The 18,015-nt window shown below is 41.8% G+C and overlaps 2 protein-coding genes across 5 annotated transcripts in view; both read right to left on the bottom strand.

Annotated features, from left to right (window-relative positions):
• Positions 1-1,633: 1,633 nt before the first annotated feature.
• Positions 1,634-7,992, bottom strand: gpr37a (G protein-coupled receptor 37a). Its single transcript, XM_078948348.1, has 2 exons — positions 6,931-7,992; positions 1,634-2,952 (listed from the first exon to the last, which is right to left on the bottom strand). Exons 1-2 carry the CDS (start codon positions 7,744-7,746, stop codon positions 2,119-2,121), a joined length of 1,650 nt encoding a protein of 549 aa, XP_078804474.1. The 5' UTR covers positions 7,747-7,992; the 3' UTR covers positions 1,634-2,118.
• A 3,640-nt stretch (positions 7,993-11,632) lies between these two features.
• pot1 (protection of telomeres 1 homolog) overlaps positions 11,633-18,015 on the bottom strand; it is a 51,678-nt gene continuing 45,295 nt past the window's right edge. For 3 of the 4 annotated variants that reach the window (XM_023955552.2, XM_023955554.2, XM_023955553.2), the window contains exon 20: positions 15,237-15,568. In XM_023955552.2, coding sequence (XP_023811320.1) covers positions 15,438-15,568 — 131 coding nt within the window. In that variant the 3' untranslated portion in view covers positions 15,237-15,437. Of the gene's footprint in view, positions 12,126-15,236; positions 15,569-18,015 lie in introns of those variants that run through there. The other variant, XM_078948346.1, reaches the window with a different exon arrangement.

Below are 18,015 nucleotides of genomic sequence, written 5' to 3'. Positions count from 1 at the left end.
CAAAAGCTCATTGGTGAGGTCACACACTGATGGTGGTGGAGAAGGCCTGGCTCTCAGTCTCTGCTCTAATTCATCCCAAAGGGGTTCTATGGGGTTCAGGTCAGGACTCTGTGCAGGCCAGTCCAGTTCATCCACACTAGACTCTGTCATCCATGCCTTTATGGACCTTGCTTTGTGCACTGGTGCACAGTCATGTTGGAAGAGGAAGGGGCTGCTCCAAACTGTCCTACAAGGTTGAGGGCATGGAATTGTTCAAAATACTTTGGTCTCATGGATCATTCAGAGATGAAGAAGACACTGGAACAGGATCAACTTTAGCCTCCTCTAGGCATATTTATTGACCATTGTGCATGGAAGGATCATGTCTCCCTCGTACATCAGAACGCATTCATTCAGTGATGATGTCATCAACCGTGGACACATACAGATACAGCAGTGACTCATAGGAACAGCAATGACTCATGGGAAAAAGAGCAAGAGTGCATCAGTAAACAAAACATTGAACACTTAACAGTCTTAATATTCAGGTAGTTTTTTTTCTAAGTCATACTCTTAAAAAAAAGTGTTCTGGTAAAACATTGTGATACATATCGTATCGCCAGACTCTTGCCGATATTCCTACTATAAAGACATCCGTGATTCTGCACCAAAAACGTTTATTTGGACAAAAGCCTCCAGTGGCCTTTTGATGAACTGCAACATTTGCTTCAAATCTGAGAAATTAAATTCACATTATTATTGGGGTTGAGACATTTTATTCTGTTATTTTTAGTGTCAGCTCCACGTGTGTCATCTCCATTCCTGGGGTTAACGACAGCACTACAACCCACCGAGTCACTTTACAAACAAACACGCAAAATACTGGATTAGAAAAACATTGCTGCCATTATACAAAACCATAAACTGTTATGCTATTAAGAATGCAAAACTGTGTCTGTTTTATAAAGTCGTTAATGGTTAGTCATCCCCTCCACTCAACCAGCTGATCAAATAGGAACTGGCTCCCAAAGAGTGAGACAAGGGTCAGTGCCTTCAGTCAGAGCAGCACAAGAATGGAACACCAAGAGTATTAGAAAACTTCTACATTCAATCTGTTTAACCCTTGTGCTATCCTATGACCCCCCCTTCCATTGACGTGTTCTCCCTACCATGACAAAGGTGGATAAAGATGGAAAGATTTCATGTAATCCATGGACACCAGTGAAGATCACAAATCATTGAAGAAAAAAGCTTCAGAGCACTGTCTAGTGGGTCTAGATGACCCAACTCCCAATGTTAAAGTGCTTAGGATAGCACAAGGGTTACAAATCCCATAATTAACTGGCAGTTGTCACAGCAAACGTCCTCACATTGAATGCTACTGTCTTTTATATTCTTTGTAATATTTTGTAATGTATGTATTTTTATCAGTGGGTATGGTAATTGTCTTATAATGGTATTTTTATTTTATATCCTTTTAATTTATGTTCTCAATTGTTGTGTTTAATTGTTTTTTTGAGCTTTGAAGGTAGAAAATGTTAACATCTTTCCAGGGACAACAGATGACAAGTAGTCACTGGGCAGATTCTGGCTCACTGCGGTGATGCTTTTACTGTGCGCTGTTCCACAGAAATAAATCCAATGAAATTGAAGATTTGTGGCTATTTGTTGGCTTAACACTTTATTTGTTGCTAGAAAAAAAGATGAAAGTAAATAAACAAAGAACATGGGAAAAAAACCCAAACATATATTTACAAGGACATTAGTGAAGCAGAATGAATTGTTTCAGACGAAAACATTTATGGTGCAAATTTCAGTAATACATTTAGGAAAATAGAATGTAGCAGTTGTTGTTTTCACTTTGGAAATTCTCAATGCAGTCCATTTAAACAAGGAATTGGTCATTTATGAGTTTTTGCTCTCACTCAGCTTCAATAAAAGACAACCCTAAAAAAAACCTTACAAATAACTCAACAAAATACAGTTTCAATTAGAAAAGATTCCACAACTATAGCTGACTAAATGCTGTTCTACAAACTCTGATCAGTTGATCAAATCCGTTTTAAATGCAATGCGCGTGTATGGATATTTTAATCAGTTGAGTTTCTGGAAAATGTCTAGCGATGTCGACCTATGAGATTAGCAGTGTGTCCCAACAACAGCGTACGTGGCAGAAGTGGACGGCTCCCTGCAGATGGTACTGAAGGGCGACAGTTCCAGCTCAGTGGAAGGGCTGGCATGGTCAGTGTCACTGTTGGCTGTGGCAGGGAACAGAGGCGGACCACACTCCTCACAGCAGCAACAGCAGCATTCCAGGAAAGCTTTGGTGAACGGCCGGCACAGCCAGAACAGCAGCAGTGGTGTTACAGCAGACTTGCAGAAGAGGAGCAACTGGCTTACCAGATGAAGGATGTCCAGGGATCTCCTGGGAATGCTGGTCGCCATATATATGCTGACGATGTTGCAAACGTTCTCTGGGATTATGCAGAAACCATAGAGAATAGCCAAAGCCACCACAGCACAGTTCATCTGACTTTCTAGATGGATCTGTTTCTTGTTCCCTCGTACACAGGTCCGTTCAGCGAGCCTAATTTTGTGGGCTGTGATCAGCGAGCTGAAGATGGTGAACAGCGTCGGCAAACAGAAGTAGCAGCCAAAATACCACCAGAGGCGTGCGCTATTATAGGTTAACCCCAAAACATACAGAGTATCCGGGAGATCCGTGGAAATACGAACAACACAGCGCTCACAGGCCGACACATCGGGTGGGTCTCCATCCTCTGTTACCAGCTGTCCAATCAGCAGCTCCGGCAAAGCCAGCAGTAAAGCACCCACCCAGATGACGACAAGCTTTGCTGTGGTTGAGGCCCAATTCTCGATCATCTCATAGTACATCTGTACATTGGCAGCTGCACGAAAGCGGTCGATACACAGAGCACACAGTGTGAAAGTGGTCACTCCAAGGGATGTAACCTGAAAAAAGAACAACACAAAAACCGATTTAGGAGCAAAATATCATAATATTGTGACGTTTTTTGAAGAACATTCATATTGTATAAACAGTTCTCCTCATATGTGTATTGAAGGCAAGTGTCAAGCTGGACCCCATTATCAGTGTTTCCAAAAACCTCCAGACCTATGGTCACTTTCTGACAGCTGTAGCTGCTGTGCCTGCTCTTCCTGAGGAGCTTAGATTGATGCGTTTCCTCAACTCGCCGTCTTCATGGTTTAGACTTTAAGCAATTAACTGTAAACAAAACTTAGAGTTAAACATTCTTGGCATGGACATAATGATTTCTGTTTCTTTTGATTGTTTGATTTAAACCAGGAATGAACCTGTGAGAATTGAACATTTTTTTCTAGACAAACTAAATTGCCAAGTGACATTGCTGGTATATCAGTGTTAAAACACCAAATAACTAAATGTACAGTAGAGCGAAAAAGTATTCAGTCAGCCTGTAATTGTCATCATAGGTAAAACCTCAACTATGAGAGACAAAAGAGAAAAAACATACAGAAAATCACATTGTCTGGTTTTTAATCAAATTATTGGTAAACTAGAAGGAGCTGCGTTTCCAGAAGAAAATACAGGGTTGAATGCTATACTGCTGAATGGATGGGAAACTTAAAGAATAATAATCGGCAAAAAATAAAGAAATGATCAAAGTTGACCATAAATAAAGTGAAAACAAAGATATGTTTGTGAAAAATGCAAGCGCCGGGTCTCGAACCAGCGAGCTTCTGCAGCACAGAAAGAAGCAAAGGTTTTCAAGGATTCCCCATGTATTTCACTGGAAGTCCTGGAATATCTTGAATTGTCAAGGATTTGAAGGACCAAAAGTTATAGGTGGAAAAAGCTGAACATTTGAATAGCTGAACAATTGTAGGAGTTAAGCGGCAAAAACTGGCAGAAGATACTATAATAAAGAAAGAGAAACAGGAAAACATCGGGTTGAAGAATTTATAGCATTCAACCCGATATGTCAATCAAAAAGCCCCCATTTAAGCCCACTGTGAATGTCCTTAACTATGAATAAAGGTGCAGCTCAACACCCACACTTCAAAATGTCTTTTTAATGATCTCTTTACATATCAGGAAATAATCTGCATGTAAGGTATAAAACCCCCTGAAGATGCTGTCGTCTGTGACAGCAGGGCAGTCCTGCTGGGACGGGCGTTTAGAGGACTCGCTTTAACTGATCTGCATTCCACCTCATGCTTTGAATAATGCCGTTCAGTCATCTGTCACACAATTTTACTAACAGAATAGAATCAATAAAGCCAAAACAACAAACAGAAATGTTTTGATCCTTTGTTTTTCTCATCCATGTTTACTGATCCAGACAGTCCATTGTTGATGGGGATCATCATCTAGTCCCATTTGGATAGATTTTTTTTGTTAATCCCGGTTCTCTTTGTGGGGGATGGGGAGCAGATTGTAACAACATTGAGCAGGATTTAGGTTATGACAAGAATCACATCAATACAACCTGTTTTTGTGAAATTAAACCTTGTTGGAATCCTTCTAGTCTTAAACATTTGACTAATAGTAGCATAAAAATGTTCCGCTGTTTTGACCCAGATGTTGGAACAAAAGTTTATTAAATCTTATACCAAGGTCCGGGAATACTCGATTCTGATTGGCTGCTGGGTGTGCATTAAAAAGTGATATACCACAGGATAAAAAGTAAAAATTCTTCGAATTACTTCTGGTAGTTGCTGCCGTTCAGGTCTGACCTTTGTTTTTTTTTGATGAAGAATCTTCATTTATTTAGGTCTGAGAGTGATCATGCTTGGTGGCTCTGACACAAAGGTTGGTGGTATTTCCAGTTTTAGAAGGAACATGCGTTCTGCTAAATTTGCAGTCTACATTATTCTGGTTTTTGTCATATTTTAAATAACTGTATTAACACAGGGGCCAACATTTAATTTCTGAGTCACCGAACAAGTTCTCCTGTAGATTAATAAAAATCTACCAGCTAAACATATTTTTACCGGCCAAAATATAACATTATTTTACACAGAAATACCTTCTGAATTTTTTAAAGAAAATGATCATGAATAAACTCATTTATAAATAGTATGAACAAATCTTTATTGTCATCTGAGGTTTAATAGCTTCTGCCTTCAGATTATTATATTTTAGATTAAATCATTACAAAAAAACAACCTAAAACTGTTTAATGTTTTCGATTATAGTTATGATATATCATTAACATCAAAGCTGCTCATGGGGGAAGGGGGCAGGAGGATTAGGTCACCGTTTTTGGTGAAACACCGGCTCTGTAACGCTCCACAGACGCTGCTAAAACACAGTGGATTCAATTCGATTATTATACTTATTATATTTGATGTCCTAGGAATTCTTTTTTTTTTAAATTATCCGCCACGTTTTAAAGGCCGGTCGGTGAAAATACTGACTTTAAACCGGTCCATGTTTCCATTTAGGCGACAGACGGAACAGCTCGTTAGCATAGCATCATTAGCATCATAGCATTAGCGGCGTCTCCACATCAACACTTTTTATTCATCTGTCTGCTGCTGTGAGTGAAGCAGCTTTATTCTCCACTTCCAACTGGATGCTGTTAAAATCAATGCATGTTTCATTTAAACAGGTGAAGTGACTGCTGGGGGGGGGGGGGGGGGGGGCTCACCTGCAGAGGGAGAGGACCAAAGAAATTCACCAAAAGAACAAATTGACTACGTTTACACGCTAAAAATTTACTCGCCATGTGGCGACTAACGTACCCAAATCCAGGCCTTGAGGGTCGGCTGGTTTTCCAGAACCCCTACCTTTTTTGCTGCTGATCACCTGGATCAGGTGTGTTTAGCCAACAAGGAGCTTCGATGGCAAGTTGGTCGAAAACAGGTATGACGCCGGCCTTTGAGCCCTGGATTTGGGGACCCCTGCTCTAATGTTTAGAGGAGAAAATGCTCCCAACTGGTGAGCGTTCATTTCAGAGCCTTCAAAATAAAAATCTATTGCAATATATTCATTCTTCTATCCATAAAAAGTTCAATCGCAATATGTTTCAATATTGTTTTATTGCCCAGCCCTAGTTTGAAGACAGACTTTTGATTTGCTCTTGAAAAGCCTTGTGGTTAGAGTGTCCGCCCTGTAACTGGAAGGTCGTGGGTTCAAACCCAGGCTGGGTCATACCAAAGACTTGAAAAATGGAACCCAGTGCCTCCCTGCCTGACACTCAGCATTAAGGGGTTGGATTGGGGGGGTTGAACCATCAAATGGTTTCCCAGCGTAGCGGAGAACAAATTTCGCACACCTAGGTGTGTGACAGATAATGGGACTTTAATCTTTAAAAGCCAAAACTATGAAAAATAAACAATCAAATCTCTGAAGTGTGTTTCTTTGCTCTCTTCATAAGCTGGTAATGAATAAAAGTGAGAGAAGATGCCGTTAGGGAAAACAGCTCCAATGGTGGGTGGTTCAAACACGAACGCGTGTAGAAATAAACGCAGCAGCTGGACACATTGAGAGGATCAGGGTGTGAGCAGATGGATGAACCTGTGAATGACGGCAGGAGAAATCTTCTAGTTTTAGCCCTAAAACAGCAACTGCCCCTCAGGCAGGTTGTCGGTGTCCATTTTAAATGACACCTGAGTGTAGTTTAGTTTTCTAAAGGACAACACGTCCACTTTATCAAACTTATCAAGGCAGATGTATGTTGCATGGGCCTCAGTGTTCATTGTTTACAATATTTAGTACAAGTGAAATCCACTTTCTCAAGCTTTTCCTTCATTTTGTTGACTGTTGCAGAATGAAACCTCATGTCGGGGGTCGCCCAATACCAAAGCACAGGGTCTGTGTCAAAAATATTTATCCTGAATAATGATCAGTCAGGTTATTGACTTATCTGGAATTGTTTTTATAACATTGACATCAATACTTTCCCACTATCGTGTCACACAAGTGGCTTCTCCCAGCCCTCTCACCTCCAGGTAGGGGACAATCCTACAGGAGAAGTCCCCCAGCAGCCAGGTCTTAGTGAGCGCGTGGAAGACCACCAGCGGCAGGCAGAAGAAGACCACCACGAAGTCCCAGAGCGCGAGGTTGGCCAGCAGCGAGTTGGAGATGCTCCTCATGTAGTAGTTGTGGCAGACGATGCACATGAGCGACACGTTCCCGATGACCCCCGCGCTGAAGATGAGGGCAGCGACGAGCAGAACCGCGTAAGCCCCGAACGACTCCGCCGTGACCGGGTAGAACGGGTTCTTCAGCCGCCTGCGCCGGCCCCGCCCATCTACCGGCACAAACGGCGTCGCACCGGGCACCAAGTAGTCATCGTCATAGTCGCTGATGTTAAAGTCGAGTGGGGGTCCAGTGCCTTGTTCCTGCGCCATGACCATCACAGCTGGAAGTGACCCCCCCGCGTCCCGTAGCCCGCTCCGCTTGGCCCTGCCGGGCGTCCCCGCCTGCGAGCGCGCTCCCGTTTCGGGTCTGCGTCCGTGTCCCTGAGCCGGGCCAGCGGGGAGGGGTTCTCCCGGGCAGCAGCCCGCTCCCTCCGTGACATGGTATGCGCCACTTTGAGTCCACGGTGGCGCAAACACGAGACCCCCCGGACCGTCAGGGGATGTCGGGCTCCGAGGATCAACGGTGCGCGGAGCGTCTCCGCTGATGTTGCGCCATCTCCGGCTTTGCGGAGCCGTCTGAGCGCTCCAAGCCCCCGCTGCCGGCCGATGAAGAGGAGTTGTGAAGACTTGGCTGCACATCCACAGACAGATGAACCTCATGGGTCGAGGCAGCGTCATGGTCTATCTGAGGCGCGGGCTACAATCACGAGACAATCCAGCCATGTCCAAACAAAAACAAACAACCAATAAACCAAACGTCCGTCAATCAGGCTTCTGCCTCTGAGCGTTTACGAACAGCAGCTTCTATGAAGTCTTCTTAGAGTCAGATGGCTGCTTCAGCAGCCAGAGTCCGCAGGAAGACAGGAATGTCACCACGCAGAGCCCACGGACACGCCGGCAGCCCGGAAAGAAGAGCTCTCCAAGCTGGAGGAGGAGGAGGAGGAGGAACGGGGGGGGGGGGGGTGTTCATCACAAAGAACGATGAAGATGAGGAGGATGATGCTGTGCATATCATTTGGATTTCTTTTACACTTCTCAATGTGAGACCTGATGCTTGAAAGTAAAGGACCGTCTGCAAAGTACAATTTCTTTCCCTTTTCTTCTTGGATGGAAGTGTGGATTGTTTAGTAAAAGGTCTAAACTGGAAATGCTTAGTGACATAAAACCAGCGTCAATTAAAATTATACTTCTGTTTGGTTATGGTAAAAATAAAAACATAGCCACATGAAACTAGCATCATTTAATGGAGAAAATATTTAGTAAGCAACTTTCACTGTCTTTTTTTACCTCTAGTAGTCAAATATAGAAATGCACAAGCAAATTTAAATGTGCTGTTTTCCTTATTTGAATGTAAATACATTTGGTTGTAAAAGTTATCTTCCTAAAGGTATTTATGTAACTTTTTTGTTGCTTCGATTTTTCCAATAACTGTGATCACTAAAAGGTTTATTTTATTCCACAATTGACCACTACGGCTCAAAAGTTGGCTGTAAAAGTTAAGCAGCATATTTCTCTATTGAATGAGGCTAGTTTCAAATTGCTACGATATTTTTTTAAAAAGCTATAAAAGAAGGGTCATTTTTTATTTGCAAATCCACGTTTGACCACGAATGTAAAAACTAGGTTGTGAAAGTTGCTCAGTATATTTTTCTGTTGAATGAGGCTAGTTTCATATATCTATGATTTTTTTAAAGCTATTCCAAAAAGAAAAGCAATTTTATATGTACAATCCAACATTTGATGACTAGGGGTAAAAAAAAAAATGGTTGTGAAAGTTGCCTGCGCTACATTTGTTTCTATGATTTTTATAAATACAGCTATTACAAATAGAAGGGAAAGGTTTGATGTGCAGTCCCATTTTAATCCACTAGGGTTAAATAATTGGGAAAGTTGCCCAATCTGGTAATCAGTTAAATAACAATTATGACATCTCTCTAGTATCTTGTAAAAATATTGTGTGTGCATTATCAGAAATCAATGCACGCCGTGGAAGCTTTCCTCCGGCTCAGACTGCGTAGACTTTAAGTGCAGATGCAAAGGAAAGCGATATATATTATGCTGATGATCACGATGGGTTAAATAAAGCATCAGTTCAGAGAGAAAGTTTACCTCTTACCGCTTACCGTTTCTGTCCAGATGATGATGATAAAGGTTGTTGTAAAGAATCCAGCGCAGTGATGCAGAACATTTAAGCTATGTGAACAGAACTACTTCTTCAGGTGTGCACTATCACTGTGGATTATCACTTTTTAATGCACACCCAGCAGGAAAGCTGAATCGAGAATTCACCTGGACCATGGTATAAATAATAATAATTTAACATCTCGTTAAATAACAAAAAAAGGTGAAATTTTGTTTGTTTTATCACCTGTTCATAAATAATATTTTGAGATTTTTATTAGTTAAGGATTTGAGAAATATTGCTGTTTATCGCTGAATATCTAAAATAAAATAACCACAATTTATTTACACACACCACGGAAGTTCATCAGGGACTGGCTGGCGCGGGCTGCAGTCTAAGCAAAGATGCCCAGACTATCCAACCAACTAACTATCCATTTCCATGTCTTATTTATATATATATATATATATATATATATATATATATATATATATATATATATATGACCAAAAATATAAATGCAACACTTTTGTTATTGCTCCCATTTTATATATATATATATATATATATATATATATATATATATATATATATATATATATATATATATATATATATGACCAAAAATATAAATGCAACACTTTTGTTATTGCTCCCATTTTTTATGGTATGAACTCAAAGATGTGAAACATTTTCCGCATACACAAAATAACCAGTTCTCTGAAATATTGTTCACAAATCTGTCTAAATCTGTGATAGTGAGCACTTCTCCTTTGCCAAGACAATCCATCACACCTCGCAGGTGTGCCATATCAAGATGCTGATTAGACAGCGCGTGCAATTGGCATGCTGATAGCAGGAATGTCCACCAGAGCTGTTGCTAGGGAATTGAATGTCCATTCCTCCACCATAAGCAGTCTCCAAAGGCGTTTCCGAGAATTTGGCAGCACATCCAACCAGCCTCACAACCGCAGACCACGTGTAACCACACCAGCCCAAGACCTCCACATCCAGCATGTCCACCTCCAAGATTGTCTGAGAGTGGAGTGGCCTAGCCAGTCTCCAGACCTAAATCCAATAGAGAATCTTTGGAGGGAGCTTAAACTCCGTGTTGCTCAGCGACAGCCCAGAACCCTGACAGATCTAGAGAAGATCTGTATGGAGGAGTGGGCCAAAATCCCTGCTGCAGTGTGTAGAAACCTAGTGAAGAACTACAGGAACCTCTGTAATTGTTAACAAAGGCTTCTGTACCAAATATTAAAGTTGCTTAACCCAAGTGATCAAATACTTATTTGTCACAGTAATATACAAATAAATTGTTTTAAAAAAATCGTACAACGTGATTTCTGAATGTTTCTTCAGATTCTGTCAATCACTGTGGAAATGCACATATGATGAAAATTTTAGACCTCTCCATGTTTTCTAAGTGGGAGAACTTGCTAAATCACAGGGTGATCAAATACTTATTGACCTCACTGTATATCCCAACTTTTGGACTGCACTCACCTTCCCAGTCACTGCGACTCAAGCAGAGAGGAGCTTTTCAAAACTCAAGTTGATCAAGTCATCCCTAAAGTCAACAATGTCTCAGGAGCGGCTCATTAACCCTGCCGTTGTTAGTGTCAATCATTCAGAAGGGGAGCAGATTTCATATGATGACGTTATTGAGGAGTTTGCATCAAGGAAGGCTAGATTTTAGTTAGTGTTTTCTGTTCTTAGTGCAATGGTGCTGCAGTTATATTTATTTTAGCGTGTTAGTTGTGTGATAAAAGATTTGTGCTTTATAATATTTATTTTAGATTATTTATTCAATATTGTGTTTGATTAAATATTTTCCTACCTAACTGTATTTTTGTCAATTTTATGGTCTTTTATTTTTTATGTTCTGATAACTGTTAATTCTGATAAACGTCTTTTGTATCAATTTCTTAATTTCAATGACAATAAAACATGTCAGTCGACATGGACAGAGTGACTCGGGGGTCTGGGGAAGGTCTCGCCCAGGGAGTAAGTCAAGGTAGAACCGCCACTGTGTCCGATTTGCAAGCAGGTAAATGCAATGCTCAAAGTATTCAATATTAATCGGCACTATATTATGAATCATAAAAAGTTATGACAAATGTACCGGCGATGAGCACACCAATTAGCTCCAACAACTACAACGAGGCTATGCTGCACAGCAGATGTTTACAAAAATGGCTCCATCCAGTGAAGCTGTGGCAGAAGCTAGCTATGGTGCAGCTTTGGAAATGGCCCGGAGTAGCTAGCCCTTAAGTGGCAGAGAGTTTGTAAGAGAATAAATGCTGAAAGGAGCTGACATTGTTTGTCCAGAGCAAAAGAAAAAGTTCTGGGCAGCAACCTCTGACAGCAACTGGGAAACATCTGGAGGGCCTGGGGAGGGGAGTTTTTTTCTGTGGCGCTGAATGAGAGCACGGACATCTCAGACACGACACAGCTCTTCATTTTTATTTGGACAGTCACAGAAAACATTGACATAAGCGAGAAGCTGCTAAGTATGGAAAGTATAAAAAAAATGAACAAGAGTTGATAGTTGTGATGCTGTGTGTCGCAGTCCGGATGCAAACAATGTGAAGCCGCAGCCTATGGTTGGTGTAACAACAGATGGAGCTCCAGCAATGATCAGAGAAAGACAGGAGCTGTGACACTGCTCTCTGAGAAGGTGGCTAAGAGCGGTGGTGAGAAACCCATCACCTATCAATGTACACTACAACAAGAAGCTCTTGCTGCTCAAACTCTTGAAATGAAACATGTCATGGGCATATTGTGAAAACAGTTCATTTCCTGAAGTCCAGAGGTCTAAATCACCACCAATTAAAACTTTCTTGGAGCAATCGGAGGCACATTTTGGTGGCATCATTTACTTCGCTGCCGTTAGGTGGCTGAGCAGGGGTGCCAACTAACACGCTTTTTTAACCTGAGGAAAGACATAAAAGAGTTCATGGAGTCAAAAGGCCAAGATGTTACACAGTTAGGTGACACACAATGGCTTGGCGCTTCATGCTGATCTGAACAGCTTTCTCTGTGATCATAATGTGAAGCTGCAGAGCCACGGGAAGCTCATTTCCACAATGTTTGACAACCTCAAAGCTTTCCAGTGAAAACTTCCAACTGCTGCAGGGACAGCTTCAAAAGGGAGATTTGACCCATTTTCTTGCCTGCAAGGTCCTGGTAGAAGATACTGACAGAGATATTTTACCTAACCTGTGTTCACAAAAAAAACATGACCTGATACAAAAACTCAGGGAGAATTTTGAGCACCGCTTCTCTGACTTTAAGACCCATGAGAAGTCCTTTGATCTCTTCCAAAATCCTTTCTCTTGTGTCCCTGAAGAAGAGCCTGGAAAGATGCAGCTTGAGCTCATCGACCTGCAGGAGGGCTCCAAAGCCAGAGCAGGGATGACAAGAACCTCATTGAGTTCTGCAAGGGACTTTCCTCATCTTCATATCCATCAGGATGGTCTCTTTATTCTGAAGCACACACATTTGTGAGAAGACCTTCTCCACCATGGCCATCAACAACTCTACGCTGAGATCCAGGCTGACAGATGGCCATCTACATGATGTTCTTCACATTGCAACAACTGAGCTGGAGCCAGACATCAGAGGACCAACCGGAAGCAGCACCACAAATCCCACTCTAAGAAAAAAAGGTAGGTTGAACTGAAGCGGGAATTAACATCAATGGAGAGAGGATGAACAACCTGAGATTTGCAGATGATATCATCTTATTTGCAGAAAAAGGAAGAGGATCTCAGCAAGCTGCTCAACGATCTGAACAAGGAAGTGAGAAAAGATGGCATGAAAATGAACAAAAAGAAAACCAAAATCATTTGCAATGAAATAGCAAGGAAAAGGAGAAGGAAAGGAATAATTGTGGATGGAGAACAACTGGAGGAGGTGGATGAGTACAAGTATTTGGGAAGACTGCTAACACCAGGAAATGAGATGGCGAAAGAAATAGACGAGAGAGTATCATCCGCTTGGAAGAGATTCGGACAGTACAGCACGTTTCTGAGAGATCAAAAAATGCCCATGTGTCTCAAGAGGAAGATCATGAACACTGTCATACCGCCATCAATGACGTATGGAGCTGAGACATGGTCACTTACCAACCGCCAAAGAGAGAAACTGGCAATCACCCAGAGGAGCATGGAACGATCAATGCCGGGTGTTACGAGGAGAGATAAGGTCAGGAACGAAGACTTATGATCAAGAACAGGGGTGAAGGATGTCATCCAGAAAGTGATTGAAGCCAAAGGCAAGTGGGCAGGACATGTAGCCCGAATGAAGAACCACGAATGGGCTAAGAAAACAACAGAATGGACTCTGTGGGACAGGAAGAGAGGAAGGGGAAGACCGAAGAAAAGATGGAGAGATGACATCGAGCAGAAGGCAGGCAGCACGTGGACCCAGAGTGCCCAAAACCGTGATGAGTGGAGTAAGATGTGGAGGCCACCCGCCAGCAGTGGCGTGACAGGCTGATGATGATGATGATGATGATGATGATGAGGTTGAACTAATAAAACATTTCAGTGTGACTTAATGAGGATTTTATTTGTCAGTGATAGATATTGATGAAGACAGTGACAATGACTTGTTTGATAAGGTTTTGTTTTAAAACTCTCTCTTTTCCTTCTTCCTGTTGTATTTCTGGAGCTCCTCCTGTGGCACCCCAGTAGCTGAAAGATTCTCCTGAATAAAATCCCTCCCTGCTGATGAGAAGACAGGAAGCACTGCCCACGAAGGGGGACTATTTGTTGGCAATAGCTTTTGCTTACAATATAGTCTGAAATAGGCATCACACAGGGATGTTGTTTACCAAAATTGATCATATTTCTCAATTAAAACAAATCTTGCTTGATTTGTTCTTACGCTGTTAACTGTGCAAATGAAACTAGTTCATTAAAGGGATTAAAAGCCACATTATTCGATTTTTTTCCACCAAAATTGGCCCACAGTCTAATGTCGAGTTCTTAATTTGGCCTTACACTACAAAGACATTGAGAAGCCCTGTGGCGGCAGACTATCGCTGCATGGTGGGCACTGCAAACTGCAAACATTCAGGTTTCGTGGAGTCACCTGCAACTGTTGTCTGGCATTCAAATCAGGGCAGTGGAGTTGGTTGCGAATTGTTTGCGTGGAAACCCCACTACCCCTCACATTTAGCAAAGGGGCCTGAAGCTGTGTGACATTTTGAACAATGATGACTAGTCGTTAGGTTCTAGTCATTGTTGCAGTCTGTCACTCCAGTCCCGTTTCTGTCCCAAACTCTGCCGGTAGTTCTTTGTCTTAATGCAAGTCTCCTGATGACACTTTAAAACTCACCAAGGTCACCTGCAACATCTGAATGCCTACTGGGTGGCAGTGGCTCACGTGGTTACACAGGTCGGCCGATGATGGAAGGATCGGCGGTTCGTTCCCCAATCTCCCCAGTAAACTGGCGTTGTGTCCTTGGGCAAGACACTTCCCCTCCCTGCCTCCAGTGTTTTGCTTCACTGATGTGTGAGTGTGTATGAATGTCCCGGTAATGGTCAGAAGGACCGTACGTGCGTACTGGCATGATCTGTCAGTCTGCCCCAGGGCAGCTGTGGCTACAACAGTAGCTTACCATCACCAAGTACATGTATGAACGATTAATGGACACATTGATAGAACTTTGAACATCTGGAAAAGCGCAGATAAATCTAATCCCTGATGGCTATTATTATTAGTATCAACTCAAAGGCGCGCTCTGGCCAGATGGTGCTGCTTGTCCATTAAGCAATGCCGTGTGTCCATGGCAGTTTGAATAATGAACTTGGAATGACTTACTGGCAAAATCAGCTTGAATGTTAACATTGATTCTGCATTAGAAAAGTTTTTCTTTTAGAATTTTTTGATTTTGGCTACAAGAAGTAAGCCACACTGTACACAGTGAGACCATTATGTTAAAAACACAAAATGAGGCGTGTCTATCACCCCAATACAATTACCCCCCTATCCAGAAAATCTGTGAAGTGAAACAAACAGTGTACATGGCATCCACTGGGTTTTTCACAATTTACTTCATTTATTGTGAATAGTGTTTGTAAAACTCTATCCAGAAAGATTGTTTTAGAGATCTATCAGAATGTCTTATGTAAGCCTCTAATATCATTACAATGAAACAAATACAAATATGAAAGATGAGTTTAAAAAAGTCGCTTAAGGAACTACAGAACTTGCCTACTAGGATGGACGAGTTAATTCATGCATCTTGTGACTGCAGATCAGGGTCTTGTGATGGGGAGCTGCAGATCTGATAGTAGGTCTGCATCTGGCCCTCTTCCCCTTCTCCCCTGTATGACATCAGAGTCAAGTCCAGCCACGGTCGGAGACCTGAAAGACAATCCAGAACAACAATTTCAGAACCCCCTTTACAGGGATGGAGGCAAAATGAGGGGTAGTCACCCAAGTTTTTCTGGAATTTGTGTTAAGAACCACAATCATACCAGTGTGTTAAACTTTGGTAATGCAGAAAAACTTAAAAATATGACTTTTATTTATTTTTATGCTGATCCAAAATGTGTTTGTGTGAATATGTTTAGTAGTTCCTAATCCTAAAAGATAAATGTAAGACTTTCAAAGAGCTTTTTGAGACCTTGCATAAGAAAAATTAAGACCAATTTCTCTAATTCCTGACTTGCCGGCGAAGAAATATGAAGTCCTTGAATTTCAGAGCAATATTTTCTTAAATAAAACCATTGTATTTCTGTATGTGAAAAAATAATAAACTTAAAATTCCAAATGGAGCTGATATCTGGTCCTGACTGCTGCTAAGCTTACTAGTAGCTGTTTTAGCGCTTTGTTATAGGGTTGGAAAACGAGAATCAGATTTGGAAAGAAAATCCACATAGTTAGTCGAAAGCATATTTCTAGTCTGTCCGGGGGTGAAATGAAAACGTAGTAATAATGACCGTGTGTTTTGAAACTGTTGGTGGTGAGATGACAGGTGGCACGACATGAGGGAGTGTGTGTGGATGGACAGCTCGTTTTGTCAGTCATGCTTTTGGCGACATTTATGAAGTTATAGGAACAGTTTGTTGAATGATAACCAAGCAAGCAGATTATACCCAGACTTTCTTTCTGTTCTGCCAAATGTCAATATGAAATGCAATAATAGCACCATCACAGAATTAACTTGGTTTAAGTAACTCAGGCTCTGTCTCATAACGTAACTAAAGATCAATAAATCAAAATATGTTTGTTTTTTTCATGTTAATGGTTGTGAAGTTCTTCAAAATATTGCTAGTATTTTGTTCTGACGTATCCTGCTTTAGAGCAGGGGTCTTCAACTAAAACGGAGAAGTCCAGTTAGATTTATGTCCAATTATTAAGTGTAATATATTTTAAAGTAGCCAAAGATTGGCGGCACATCTGCATGTAGTTAATATCCAACTCTCACTTCAAATTAATTCAGTACAATTTTAAAACTTTTCCAGAGGCTCAAAGCGCTTACAATGTCTCCATTATTCATTCATTCCTCATTCATACTAGGTGATGGTAACTACTGATGTAGCCACAGCTGCCCTTAGGCGTGGCTGCCTGGCTGCGTGGAGCCACGTTGTTATGGTAAACGAGGCTGGACCCAGGAGCAGGACAGAACAGAAGGTGGATGAATTAACAGGTTTTTATTGAGTCCCAGTGTTGGTGGAGAGTTCTGGCTTGAATGGTTCGTAGCTTGGACGGAAAGCCACCGGTCAGGTGGGAGTATGGATGACTGAAGAGTGGAGCCTGACTTGGTGTTCTGATGAGTGGCAATTGATGACCAATGGTGGAGGTGGAGCTGGTGGTAATCTCGCATGAAGCAGACGGACTGACTTCGGCTGAAGGGTGAGGGATCCTGAAAAAGGCTGCAGGCTAATGAGTTGATGGGCAGCAGCAGTGGGGGGGTTAAGTGCCCAGGGACACAGGAGGTGACTGGGGGCGAGCCGCCGATCCTTCGATCCTTGGCCGACCTCACTCGACCCCGAGTCAACACTTAAGCTCAAGGACTTAACTCAGAATGGTTTTCAAGTGGTGAGAAGGGACCAGAACATGAAGGGGAGAAATAAGAGAAGTGGGAATTGTGATCTATGGTACATTAAAGACACTCCAATAAAAATGTTGTTTTTGGTGCTTTTAACATGTTCTTGTGGCATTTTTTTCTTGATGGATGACCTATAAAGGAAATTAAGCTTAATATTTTGTTTCTGAGTATTTCTTTATTCTAATTGTGTGAGGAGCACACAAAAAATGCCATTTGAAAAAGCCTAAAGCTTTTACAGAGGTGCTACAGTTGGCAGGCCACAGGATACCTGCCCCACTCCATTCCTATGCATCCTTTTGTAGACGCATGTACTTCTTTGTTTTTCTCATTTGAGCTGGCATCTGGCTCAAAACTGATAGCTGGACAGCTCTGATATTGCTCGCCCCTACCGTTGCACCGGTTATGTTAGAGCAGTGTTTTTCAACCAGTGTGTCACGGCACGTGCTGTGGGAGATGGTCAGGTGTGCCATGGTAAATTGCCCAAATTATTTGATCTAAAAACATTGACCATCTCCAGGATATCAGCTCTTTGTTCATCCAAACAGGCCCTGATAAAACACTGAGTAGTTAGGAATATGAAAGATCATAAAATACTTTTTTCTTTGTGTTTATTAGATTCTATTAAAGACATTTTGATAAGAATGATGGTACCGCGATTTAGCCTTAACGTCAGCTGTTTTCGGAAAAGTCCCGCCCCTTTAACTTTCTCCACCAATCATTCTTGGAGGCTTAATATCACGTCATCAGTCTGACCAAC

The sequence above is a fragment of the Oryzias latipes genome, chromosome 6, assembly GCF_053564925.1.
Source record: "Oryzias latipes strain Hd-rR chromosome 6, Olatipes_Hd-rR_3.1".
Lineage (NCBI taxonomy): Eukaryota > Metazoa > Chordata > Actinopteri > Beloniformes > Adrianichthyidae > Oryzias > Oryzias latipes.
Note: the sequence above shows the minus strand (reverse complement) of the source record. Positions and strands in the feature narration are given on the sequence as shown.

Excerpts from the sequence above, each read along its gene's own strand:
- gpr37a (XM_078948348.1), bottom strand. The coding sequence starts at position 7,746 with ATGACGCTGCCTCGACCCATGAGGTTCATCTGTCTGTGGATGTGCAGC. Across the intron at positions 2,953-6,930 it reads GGATTGTCCCCTACCTGGAG|GTTACATCCCTTGGAGTGAC; the intron begins GTGAGAGGGCTG and ends TTCTTTTTTCAG.